The 13,881-nt window shown below is 40.6% G+C and overlaps 1 protein-coding gene across 5 annotated transcripts in view; it reads left to right on the top strand.

Moving 5' to 3' along the window:
• The window catches only part of ACOX3 (acyl-CoA oxidase 3, pristanoyl), a 58,690-nt gene that overhangs the window by 23,833 nt on the left and 20,976 nt on the right, over window positions 1-13,881 (top strand). For 4 of the 5 annotated variants that reach the window (XR_007356502.2, XM_048848981.2, XM_075128055.1 and 1 more), the window contains 3 exons: window positions 10,920-11,016; window positions 11,305-11,487; window positions 13,727-13,849. Coding sequence is in view for 4 of the 5 variants with exons in the window: in XM_048848981.2 (XP_048704938.2) it covers window positions 10,920-11,016; window positions 11,305-11,487; window positions 13,727-13,849 (403 nt within the window). In the remaining variant the exon portion in view is untranslated. The remainder of the gene's footprint in view (window positions 1-10,919; window positions 11,017-11,304; window positions 11,488-13,726; window positions 13,850-13,881) is intronic. The other variant, XM_048848983.2, reaches the window with a different exon arrangement.

The following is a 13,881-nucleotide window of genomic DNA, read 5'->3' as shown; positions in this document are numbered from 1 at the left end:
TCTAATAGCCCTGGGTCTATAGGAGAGTTAATCTGGTCCTGAAGCAAGGACAAAACTAACCATATAAAATGAAGTGAGAGTCAGATGCATTAAAAACAAGAGAATAAAGATGAGAAACATCAGCACATCAGTCCAAAACAAAGCAGGCAAATATCCCACCACCAATAATATTTCATTTTAAGTTACTTGAGAGAATGAGGCCACAGCCCCAAAATTGGGACAACCAAGCTAACTTTTCAGAGAAAAAAATCTGAAATTTTAAGCAGCTATGGATGAATGATTCCATTTTCTCCGAGCCTGTTTTCCAGTACTCACAGCTTCATTAATAGACTCTCTCCAGGCATCATTGCCCTCCAGGAAAGTCCCATAAGGCAGACCATTTGAAGAAATACAGGGTGCAGGGAGAAGAAATACAATAGGAAATTCAGGTAGATTTCCCTCTAATAACAACACCAGCGTAAAGTCAGTTATTTTGAGCTCTTTCTTGTTTTCCTTCTTTCTTTCCACAATACTTTTTTCTAATGATTCCACTTGTTTTTTGAAATGTAATGCATAGTTGCGTATGTACCACAAGCTGCCGTCCAGCAGGTGGCATTGTTGTATGTGTCTAAATAAACTGAATGGAGTAATTCAGCTTCGCATTTATGCAATGACACTGAAATTTATATTTGAACTGCAGAATAGTTTTTAAGTACAGATCCACAAACACAGAAAGCATTTAATCTGGCGTGTGTGTGTCCATAATGTGTGTGCATCACTGCTGAAACAGTAGATTATTTTATAGATATTTGTATTCTAAAATCCTGTGCCCCTGTAGACATTTTTTCATTACACAGTTTATTTTCAAGTGTATGGGTAGTAATCAGTACTTTGAGATAAAATGCATACAGTACATTTAGATTGGAAGCCCATGCAGTACATTAGAAGAAAGAAATAGCACACACCATGCTTTGTAAATGTCATGAGACAGTCCCCTACCTTGGTTAGGACATCTGCTAATTTAAAATAATTGTGGATATTCTCACCACTCTTTCAATTTGCTTTCCCTAACCCCCCTCTCTCAGGCTAATGGGTATAAGTTATTTTTTATTAGTTATTTATATTATGGCAGTTTCTAGGAGCCAGACTGATGGACTAGGACTCCATTGTGCTAGGTGCTGTACAAACACAGAACAAAGAGACAGTCCCTGCCCCGAAAAGCTTAAATATAAAACGAGACAACAGGTGGATATAGACAGACAAATGGGAGAGTGTAATGGGGTTGGCTGCCTCCCGAGTGTCTCCTTGGGGCTCTGAGGCACCCTGCCTCGATTTCTCCTTCTTTCAGGGCTCCTCCAAAAAAAACCCACAGTCCAGAGGTATAAAATACAATTCCCCTCCCGGAGCGTCTGATTTATGAAGTTTTTATACCATTTCTGTTGGCCCTTCAGGCCCAAACCCTTTCCCCTGGTGAGGTGATCCCACAGCCCTCTCCCCAGGGGCTCTGATTAGATTCAGGCTGGCTTCTTCCAGCTGGTTGCTTTATATTCCCCTAATTCAGTTCGTCCTGGATAGGCAGCAACATCCTTCAAACACAAAATAACTGAAAATTTATTTCATTTCATTCATTTTCTGACAGCATAACCCACAGTGGCAGAAAAGCTGCTGGGATGGAGGTCATAGTAGAGTAAGGCACCAGCACATCAAAGTCTGCTAGAGTCCTGGAAGCCGCTGGTTCTACACAGAATCCAGCTGAGGGAATAGGTATGGCCAGGGTAGCAGATTCACTACATCTGCTGAGCAGCCTCTGGAATATGGGTTTCTTTGGCGCTTCAACCAAAAATTAAAATTGCTTTCCAGTTGTGGAAACCACAAAGGAAGGCGAATGCTGACCGTCCCTAGGAGATTAAGCTGCCCCTCTGCTGCCGGAGGTTGTAGTGTGCATCCCAGGTAGCAACAAGGGTAAATTTATTCCTAACCCTCCCAAATGTTGTAAATTGAATAAATCATGTCACATCAGTAATGGCTGTCTTTATTTGGATGTGTGGAGATCGGAGATGAGGGTTCACAAGAACCGATCCTTCCCACTGCCCGCCCACACACATCTTGCAGAGCTAGCACAAAGGTCTGTTACAAATGCAGCCCGGGTAGTCAGGGGACTGGATGAACTGCTTCCCAGAAGCACATGAAGCCCCAAAGGGAGTGAGGAGGATGTGACCTGGCCTTCCTATACCAGCTTGCAGAGCAGGCAGGCTGTAGTATTCTCAGTGATGCGGGTACATATGGTGCAGTCCCCGCATACCAGGCTTCATAAGGAGAGAGTCCTCCCTGAGGCATACACCCTCCCCGACTCCCCTTAGGGTGGTACATCACCTCCTACTCAGGACAATAGTTATATTCCACAATATGCTCCTTAGAAGGCAAAAGACTACTTAAGGGAAGTTCTTGTATGCTGTAGTTTCCATTGTGTGTGGAGATGAGAATGGGGCAAGTTTCACCCCTAATATGCAGTTACTTAAAACTTTACTATGTTTAATAGATATTGCCAGCTATAAGAATGCACACACAAGGCCTGATTCTGATCCCATTTCTGTAAATCCTCCATGGAATTCAGTGGAGTTACACTGATGTAAGACTGTCGGAAGCAAGACCAGAAGCAGGCCCATAAGGAAAGTGATGAAGCAATTTTACATTCTGTTCTTGAGTTTTGCTACTGGAATAGAAGGGGCTAATGCCAAGATTTTTAAAAACAAGTGCCTAAATTTAGGCTCCTAAATACTCATTCATATTTAGTTACCTATTAAGGACTGGTGCGCGGGGAGAAATTGCAGAAATTACAGGGTGAAATTTTATGGCCTGTGTTAAGGAGGTCAGACTAGGTACATAATGGTCCCTTCTGGTTTTGAAAACTATGAATCGATTGGGTTGCTTGGCCGAGGTTTGGTTTCCTGGTAATGTAGACCTTGATGTTTTTATCAGGGGTTGGGTTTTCAAAAACACCCAAGGGCTTTTGGAGCAGAAGTCCCATTGAAAGTCATTGAATGGACTACTCTGTCTGTCTGTCTAACAAACTCTTATAGACACCCCCCCATCCCTGTAGTACATGAACACCTCACGATCTAAGGGCACATGGTTTTTGAAAACCTCTCCCTAGGAGCCTAACTTTAGGCACCCATTTAAAAAAAAAAATAAAAATCAGGACCTATTTTTTTAATCTCTTTTCTTGTCTACCATTTACACAACATTTAGTGCATACAAATTACTGTGCAGTATTTAAAAAAACCACATTCTGCACATTGCAGGCTTTACATTCTTTCCTCCCAAGTTATTCATCTTTCTCATTCAGTAACATAATGTAGCCACCAGAGGGTGTAATTGCTTCAGAGCCTCAGTCATGCCTTAATGTTTGGAGTAGCATAAAAGTATCCGCCTGTTACTAGCTCTGAGTGTGTGTTGCTTTGCTGCATTCTGTAAATGGAGATCGTTCAAAAAATAATAACTGGGCTTGTGATATAGATCTAGTCAGGTGCCTCCTTTCTGGTCACCCACCAGACTGCTATGGGGAGAATCCAAACTTCTGGGTCCCTGAATGCTTTAAGCTGCCAGGGTCTGAACAGAGTTCAGAAACTGCCACCATCCTGGGGGCCCTAGGTACACTGTCGGGCTGCAGACTTTCTGTCTGGCATTCCCTTCTGAGAACTGCTCCAGCGGCCTAACCTGTGGGCACAATGGTGGCCCTTCATACTCTCCCATACTTGCACACACCTCTCTCAGAACTCCACCCCAAAGGTGTTCAGCTCCTGGGTTACAGTTTAACTCTGTGTTGATTGTGAAGCATTTAACACAGAGACACGTTTCACAAGTGTGACACATTATTTCTTGTTTACTTACTGTATAAATCACAGGAGAGCTCAGAGCATATAGAATGTAACATCCTAAACCCCTCGCTAACTCACCCTGTGCTTGGGGGTCTCTTGCCTCATGCAACCCCTACATGCTGGGTTGTTTCTCTCTCCTCCACAACCAGAGACAAAATGGCCAAACACCTCAGATAGGTCAACTCCTGTCTATAATTCTTAACCCTCTTTGTCAGGAGATGTTCTTGCCAACTTTCCCATCTGAGCAAAAACCTCTGCCAAGTGACTTTGTGGCCAAGGCAACCTCTGCCCTGCTAGACTAATTCTGCAGTTGGGAGCCAGTCTGTTGTCTGTTCTGCAGTTGGGAGCCTGTCAGAGCTATTACATTTCAGTGGGCAAACATTTTAAGTCCGTTACCTTTTGTTGTTCTTTTGTCACCAGCCTTTAGAATTTCAACCCAACAGGGAGGCTAACAGACCATAGAGAAGGCAAAAGGCTGCAGCTTCAAAATGGAGTTTGCAGCTAGGTCAAGATAAACAGAATTCATAAATTGTACAGACAGATTCCCCAATTGTCATAGCTTGTGACCTTTTTTTGCTTCTCTGTAATATATAAGAAAGGTGTAAAAGGAGGAGTTTGGGAGGAGAGAATTTGGGGGTGGGGGTAGTAGGACAGCATGTATTTCTTTTTTTTTTCTGCTGGTTTTTCACCTTAGAAATTGAGATTTTGTCTGCCTGGAAGGCTCTATGGCTTTTTCTACAGTAGCAAAATTGCTGATTCCTGAAAATGTATGTCAGCAAATGATTGTGACTGAACCCAGTGCAGGTTCAGCTATAACCAAGGGCAAACTATGTTTAGTACCCTTTCCGAAACATATGGGTTTGGTTGGGTTTTTTTGGGAGGAGGGGTTTATTAACACCTATTTCATTTCAATGACAGACTAAAACTTTGGAAAAATACAGTGTGTTAATGAGTCAACATCCACTTCACTGAGGTGTGAGCTCTCACCATATACGACATGCTCTGAGATATTCTGGAGGTTCTCTAGAAAAATTGTGGCAGGGCAGACACAATGTTCCTGATACTCCCCAATATAAAAAAAAAAAAAAAAAAACTATCAAAGGAGGTTTCAGAGGAGCAGCCGTGTTAGTCTGTATTCGCAAAAAGAACAGGAGGACTTGTGGCACCTTAGAGACTGACACATTTATTTGAGCATCAGCTTTCGTGAGCTACAGCTCACTTGACAGCATCCGATGAGGTGAGCTGTAGCCCACGAAAGCTGAGGCTCAAATAAATGTGTCAGTCTCTAAGGTGCCACAAGTCCTCCTGTTCTTTTATCAAAGGAGGGTAGGTCACCATTTCTTGCTTTTTGCCCGTTCTGTATATATTACAGCTCCCCTCTGTGAATCTGTTACACCCCCAGCTCGGAAGACTTTGCTCTTCCATTTAAGTTGTAGTAGCTCATGCTTTTAGTTTTGGAAGTCGCCCATTCAACCCCCAGTGTGTCGGCCAAGATGGCAGCTGTCACGCAAGCTCACATCCTTCGTAGGCCCCTTTTAAATCCACTATTATTTATTTATTAGTTGTATTGCAGTAGCACCTGGGAGCCCCAGTCACGAACTGAGACCCTACTGTGCGAGGCACTGCACAAACACAGACCAAAAAGCTCAAAATCTAAATCTCTGATGTCTTGTGAAACAACGTGAGTTTGCACTGACTCTGACTGGCTGCTCACAGTAATCACAGTAGTAAAGCAAACAGATTGAAATATCTTAACGTGTTAAACAACTTAAAAACAGTCTACGTGAAGTTTTACAAATTTGAACACACCCAAGTCGGGCAGTGCCAAAGCTGCCGTTCTCCTAATAACCCTGAATCACGCACTTCGTGTGCCCTGTATATTTTAAAGTCTCCATTTAAGTCGAACTAGTTGCTGTGCAATGTGAATTATTAATGTTCTCCATCTTCTCTCTCAATTCTTATTTTATACTTAAAAAATAACAAAAATCTTAAACAGAACCTTCCTGGAGTGCACAGCCTAAGCTGTGATCGTAGCCCTTGTCCAGATTGTCTCTGCAATTTGTCGCTCCCGCTCATTTTGGAACATCTAAAATTAAGCCCCCTGCCCTGCAGTAAGCTTCCCACAGCCTCTTTCCGCACAGAGTCTCACCAGAACCAGTGTGGCTCTCTGCAGACGCAAGGGTCCACCCACACAGAGCTCATTGCAGGATTGGGCCTTAATGTAAGCACAGTGAGGTGGGGGTCTGTGTCTTTCTGTCTCTTCCATGAAATGCCTGGCACAGTTATAGCTACTATAAAATGAGGTGGGTGTATTAACATAGCTACTGTGTGTTACTGTTAGAGATGCAAGCTTCTACTTTTGACTGTGGCAATATGGCCTAAAATGCTTCTTTAAAAACTTTTCCCCAGCTTCCCGGCACCCTTCCCGGCACCCTCTTCAACCTCATCCCTTTGTGAGCTTCCAGATTCCAAAAATGTGTGACTGGTCTTTCTGTCTTCTGCAGGCTTTCATCATCCCTCTATGCCCCCTGTTCTGCCCTTGGTCTACTCTGCCTCTAACGTTACTTGATCATTGTGCCCTGTAACCATCACTGATCCCCAATCTTCCAATCCCATCCCCATGCCGGCTACATCTGGCTAGGAGGATTAAAGGAATTGCCACTTCAACATTTTCAAGATAGTCAAAAACAGAAGTTGGCCATCAAAAGAGATCTGAGTGGGTTTGAAATTCCCTAAAAGCACAGTCTTGCCATCTGCACTGCAGGTAACAGTTTATTACTTTAGTACTGGCAAAGGGAGCGTGCTGCTTTTCCAGCTGCTCACTTTTATCCATGTTACTGAGCTCCAGATTAATGATTGTAGCATGATTTAAGGGAAGAGAGATTAATTTTGCTTGAAATATTCTCCGCACCACTGGCCACAGACCTGACAGAGAGGCTGCTGTGGGATTGTGACTTCACCCTGCCTAACTGATCCAGGCAGGAATACGTGTAGCCCAGTTATGCATCAGTGATGAATGCAGGTGAATGGTGGAAAACCTCAGAGTACTAGATTTATAACATTTCCTGTGTATATTATTTGTAAAATATTGTATGTGGGACACTGATTAGCAATGCAGCAGCGCTGGGACACTGTCAACCCTAGATCCCTGACATAGAGGCTATTGTGGGAATGAGACTGCCCTTCTCAAGTGGGATTGTGCATGCAAGAATGCAATGATAATGGCTGCTGAATGGTGATGGGTGAAATAAGTTTGGAGAGCAGTATATTCATTATTTTGTTGGGATGCAGTCCAATGTTTAACACAAGAAGTAAGGCACAATTTTTTAATAGTGCGGGTGGAAGTCTAAATCAAGATGGGATGCCTTTATGGAAGATTTGCATTAGCCAAACACAAGTTGGGCTCACTACGGCAGTTAATGGGGTAAAATTTGATGGCCTGTTGTGTTATACAGGAAGTCAGACTCGATCTAGTGGTCCCTTCTGGTCTTAAAATCTGTGAACTTGTCAACTTATCCATGACGAAGAACACATAACCAGAGGCAGACCCCGATGGAATTATCCCAATAATGTATATTTACAGATAAGAGCCATCTGTCAGAACACAAAATGAGTCGAGCCCTGATCACACTAACTGCTCTGGAGGCCACAGGAAAGGTGGATTCCAATGTCACCACTACATGTACCTTGCCCATTGCATAGGTTCTTGTGTGCTCTTCCATTCATTTAAATGGATTTTCCCCTAAACTTGTTGACAGATATGATCTGTGTCTGTTTATTATGTTTTCTGAGAGAATAGCCATTCAAAATGTGATCTATAACTTTATGAAATCTTATTTATTTTTAGTATGTTCCAACATCACCTTCCAATTGGTTTGTATGGTTAACTATAAAAAAAATAAGATTTTAAAAGCATAACAGTTCTTGGAGAACTGTCTGTAGTTTCATAAGCCCATCCAAATCCAGAGTCCTAGATGCGTCTGCTTTTATTTTCATCATTAGTCTTCATAAACAATAAATCTCACTTCTTCAGTCACGGTAGTTGTCAGTGGATTTGTAAATTATCTTTCTGCTCACTTATTCAAGCTTTTTAACGGTTTTACCATTTGCTATATGTATTTATTTAGATATTAGCTGAGGCAAAAGCAGTAAATATGTAACCCATAAAGTATAATACCGAGAAGATCAGTTACTGTTAAGCGAATGTAATTTAATTTTCTGGTTCACTAGTTATAAGAAATGTGATAGTATGGATTTTTTTTCCATCAAGGTCATTCTGGATAATCTTTTATGCAGTATAGAAATAATCAAACAATACTCTGTATGCCTGGCATTTTGTTTTTATAGCTGGTCCGTTAAGAACACTCACTACAACAACACGCAACTTATTTTGTTATTTCTTTTTTTGCTTCCTAGAATTAGTAGGTGAGACTATTTGGGTAATTTATATTCTCATATAAATAGCTATACATCTTCAGTATGGTGTTATAAAAGAGACTCGCTGGACTTGAAATTGAGTATTAAAGGCTCAGAATATTTAAATGAGTAGCTGTACACAAGTGTATAGTCGTACTGAAATAAACAGAGCTACTCACATAAGTAAAGTTATTAGCATGCATAGGTATTTGCAGAATTGTACCCATATGCTAATTTTACACAAATCAGATTGGTTCTGTTTACTAAACTTTTAATATTGAGGCTGGATTTTAAAAGGGTCATGTGACTGAATGCATATCAGGCTTCCAATTAAGATTGAACTAATAGAAAGTTCCCTAGTAGTGAAATTTAGCAGAGTATATCAGATTTATGAATGGAGAAGTGATGCAAGCAATGGAATTGTCCTTGGCTTCAAAGCATGGTTTGAGATACTAGTTTATTGACCATCACTTTTTAAATCACTTGCTGCCTGAGGCATCTTTCTCCAGGTAGCAACTGCTGCCTCTAGGCCTGCTCCTACCTCTCCACAGGTAATGATGTCAGAAGCAACTCTTAAGCAGGGGTGGAGCTTCCTTCTAGAATCAACAGCCATGACTGTGATAGGTCTTTTGCTCACCCTGTCCCCCATTTTTTTTTTTAGAGAGAAAGAAGCTGGACTGGATGAGTCCATCCCTGAGATTGGCTCAGCTATCTCAGATGGTTTCACTTATGTTTTGCCAAGTCCCTGCTCACCTCTGTGGGTGGAAACTAGCTGTTAGCCTCTAGGACTTGCCCTCCTTCTTGTGCTCGCACAAGGAATGCAGGTAGCTCATATAGGGACGTAAGGGGTATTAAGAACCTGTGTGGGTCCATGAGGTAGGTTACAGTCTTCTCCACCGAAATTACTACTGGGGGTATTGTCATTCACTTCAGTAGGACAGCTCGCAGTAGTAATAAGCATTACATCCCCCTAGTAAGTGTTTACAAGAGGAGACCCTAGTATCACAGGCATGCTGTGGTTGTACCTAGCCTGTACATTTTGTCACTATCAAATATTAGGCGGGGACAGGCTGTTGGGGATTTATTTTAGCTTTGATGGGTTTATTTCAGGGGTGGGGAAAGCAGAAGGTTGCATATAAACCAAAAGATCTTTTATCTTTAAAAAAACCCACATTTTTTGTAGAGGATCCAAAACCATTGTCCGAGATGGATTTCTGTAAATATTGTACTTGACTCCACCACCCTCACTCTCACCGTGTAGTACCTTACTCTGTAAGTAGTCCCACCAAAATCAGTGAGTCTATATGCAGAGTAAGGATTCAAGAATCTGATGCTCAGTTAGTCTGCACATTTCAACCATTTGTATGAGTATATATTGCTCAGTCAAAAAATGCCCTGTATCTCTGAGGCAGAATAAATACAATATGCAGATATGTTTCCTTGGAAATTACTCATACTTTTAAAGTACATGTAGCATTGTAAAGCTTATATAATTTATTGATGTAAAAGACCTGGCTCTCTCGCGTGCTATTAAATATATTTGCCTGTATTGGCAAGTATGAGGAATTTGCTTTGATTATTAATACAGATTTTCAAGCAATATTAGATGCTGAGATATTCAGAAATGGAGCTGCTGTTATGATACTATGCCAGCCCTTATTGTCTAATTGACTGAAAATGACTAGTACATGATTTTCTGAAAAAGATGTGTCCTGTTTATGCAGCTTCTATCAATATTAATTTCTTTTTAAGATGCTACATCGTATCAGCGAGCAAAAATCATAGCTGGAGCTCCTGTACAATAATGCCTTTTTCCAGTTCCCTTTCACTGTGTTGATTCTATATTGTTCTTGTTGATGTTGGATATTTGATCAAATTCAGGGCCCTGTTGTGCTAGGGATTGTACAAACACATAGTAATAGACAGTCCCTGCCCCAAAGAATTTACAAACTCAGAACCAGATTCTGATTTCCTTATTTATATTAAGCAGTATTTTACATCACGAATGAGGCATTCAGTTCAATGGTATTATTTGTGGAGTAACACATGATTTGACCTGAATATGAGTGTAAGAATCTGACTCAAAATAGACAAGATAGACAAAGGTTTCATTGTCCCCATTTGTATATAGAGACACAGCGTGAAATAGCTTGCATAAGTCCATGTCTAGTGTCTTAACCAGAAGACAGTCCTTCCTCTCATTGCTCTTCTTTCTGCAAAATCTCTTTCTTTTAAAGATAATCACAGGACATGATATTTTAAATGTTGGCTGGTCAAATAACTCAGCAGAAAGAAAATACAGGTGCAGTCAGCGAGGGTCTTTCCTGGAGGCGTCATACTTATTTCGAAAAACCAAAACAAATTTAACATAAGAAATAAAAAGAGTAACAGAAAACGTACCCAGCTTGCGTTTCATAGAACTTTTTCATGTGGAGACCTGTATTCTCGCAGGCATCCTCCTCTCTGTGGCTGAATCTGACTCTAAAGACACCGGTGGTGTGATATTGTTTTCAGTTCACTGTTGTGCATGAAATCTTCATGCAGCCAGCCGTTAATGCATCATGGCCATCTGTTGGGGCATATACCCAAGCTATGTCATGAAGCATCTTCCTATTTTATTATTAATATAGTTATTTACTTGAACAGGTTTGCTATGTTTCACAATGTCAAGATACCTAAAGAAAACGTTTTGAACAGGACTGGAGATGTCACAGCTGAGGGGGTATACGTCAGCTCATTTAAGGTATGCAATGAACTGTACGTGCAATGAATCCAGTCTATCAAATATGCTATGAAGGAATTGTTTGTATTTTTTTTTCAAACCTATTAACTGCTCCCTTCTATTTTCAGATCTGAATGGGGTTTTAGTAATGCATTGGCCATTAAAGTCAATGGGTGCTAACTCCTTGAGTGAGCCTTTGAAAGTATAGCATTTGGCATAACTACCACGATTCTGATGTTGCAGGCAGTGCAATTATGAAGCTATGGAATGGCTGAACCTGCCCATTTAGTGTGTCTTTTATTCCCTCAGGATCTCAAGCAGCGTTTTGGCGCATCTCTTGGGGCTTTGTCCAGTGGTAGAGTTATGATCATAGGCATGTCTGTGGTTAATTTAAAGCTTGCCTTATCAATAGCCATTCGCTTCTCAGCCACACGCCGTCAGTTTGGACCAACAGATGAAGAAGAAATACCAGTCCTGGAATACCAAATGCAGGTACTAACTAATCTACAATACGGCATTTCATTCAAATCTAGGGAATGTATTCAAATATAAAGCCAGATCCTCAGCTTATGTAAATCAGCATAGCTGCATTGAAAGCAATGAAGTTACACTAGTTTACACTAGCTGAATGTCTGGCCCTATAGAGTTCTGAAGGCTTGATTCTCAGTAAGACTTGGTTTATACTACCAACTTCTCTAGCCACACCCCTGACCACATAGTTATACTGACGTAACCCCCACTGTAGACAGCACTATGTCATTGGGAGGGCTTCTCCCACAAAGATAGCTACTGCCGCTCGGGGAGATGGAGTACCTAGGCCAACTGGAGAATCTCTCCCGTCAGCACAGGTTGAATCTTCACTAAGCACTAGCTGTTGCAGCACTGTAAGTGTAGACAAGCCCTTAGGCCCCTTTACATCAATCTGGCAATGTAAAGAGGCCTTAAAGCACCCACCTCTCACTGCCAGAGAGGTGTAAATCGGCTTTGTGTAAATAAGAATCAGACCCTGGAATACTGAAACCCAAATATATTATTGAGCTCTTAGAAGCACTTTTCTGACATTGGTGGGAGGGAACTTGTTACTTTTCAGAAACTCTGGTTTCATATCAACTTTCATCATGCTTTCTTTTGGGTTGGTCTGCCCTACATCGACATCATCTTCCAGTCTCTTCCAAATGTAGCTGCTAAGATCATCTTCCTCATCTATTGTTCTGAACATGTAACCCCATCTGCTGAATCCTTCTCCTGACTTCTACTTCTCCACTGCATCAAATTCAAGATTTCTTATCCTGACCTTCAAGGTCCTCACAGCTCTGCCCCTCTCTGTTTATTTGCTTTTGTCTCACATTTTGTTTCTTCCATAGTCCCTTGGTGATGTTCTCCCTGACTACCCTCTTTTCCACATCTCCCACAACCCGTGTTGCACCTACTTCCATGCTGTTCCCTATCCATGGAGCACCTTCCTTCAACTGACCCATAAGGGCTGTACTCTATATTATCCTCACGACCCACTTCTTCCTTGCGGCCGTTAAGAAACAGGCAAACTAATCATAGATAAATTAGGGGCAGTCAGATACCATTGAAGTGTAAATTATTTAACAAACCAAGAAGTGCATAACTTATATAACAACTGTACCTCTTTTGATTATATTTCTCTTTCTCACCTTTTGATTTGGCTTGTCATCATCAATTGAAAGCTCTTAGGGGTAGGGTGTTTGTGTGTAAACATTGCCTACAACATTGTGGGTATTAAAGAAAACAATAAGAAGAATACCCTCCACCTTACCATTGGTTTTGTCAATGCACAGTTCGTTATCATGTTTGTGTTAATTACTTTAGCCTTTTCTCTTTATTAACCTTTGAAAATATAGAAATAATTATTTGTATTGCTGTAGCCCAAGTCAGAAACTGTACAAACACAGGATAAAAAGATGATCTCTGCCCCCAAAGAATTTCATTGAACCAGTGTGCTGGTTTAATCTAATGTTTATCAAAAATTAATAGGAACCACGAACTTGGATGGTTTCACCATGAGCATTCCTGTGAAGAAGGTTTATTTACTTTACTGATTTAAAGGGCCATTACAAAAATAGCTGGTTGGGAATTTTTCAATGAAACATTTTTCATTGAAAAATGCCAATTTGTCAAAACCATAACTGTTCACTGGAGAGGGTTGATTTCAACAAATTTCTCAATCCAAAGAAGTTTTTAAATTGTCAGAATTATTTTTGAAATGAAAAACTCCACCTTCTGGTACAAAATGACTTTTCATTTTGAAATTTAAACTACTTGTGGTAGGAAAAAAACAAAAACAGAATCAAAACATTTCAAAATTATTGAAATGTTTCAGTTGACCCAAATTCTTCTTTTTGGAGGGTGGGGATTTTTGGTTTATGAAAAGTTGATTTGTCCTCACTTGGGATGGGAATTTTTTTTTGAAGACTCAGATTTTTGTGGGACCGGAAAATTGTTTCCCATCCACCTCTAATTACTAATTGAACATAAACGCAAACAATATAGTCTATATTTGGATAATATAGAATTATATTAATATTAATATTAATTTATTATAACTATATTAATTCTTAATAATTAGAAGATTGAAGTTGAAATATGGTAGTTTTCTAGAAACTGAAAAAATATACCACAGGGGTTCTGAGTATCCTTGGAAAAGCCCCTAATAATATGTATATATCAACCTTCCCTCACACAGATTTAATTTTAATTCCAGCAATGGCGCCTGCTTCCCTATCTGGCAGCTACATATGCCTTAGACCATTTCTCCAAGTCTTTGTTCATGAACTTCATAGAATTTCACATAGGTCTTCTGATGAAGGATAAGAGTCCAAGACAGGTGAAATGTTTATACATATCCTTTTAATTGCA

Source organism: Caretta caretta, chromosome 4 (assembly GCF_965140235.1).
Source record: "Caretta caretta isolate rCarCar2 chromosome 4, rCarCar1.hap1, whole genome shotgun sequence".
Lineage (NCBI taxonomy): Eukaryota > Metazoa > Chordata > Testudines > Cheloniidae > Caretta > Caretta caretta.
Note: the sequence above shows the minus strand (reverse complement) of the source record. Positions and strands in the feature narration are given on the sequence as shown.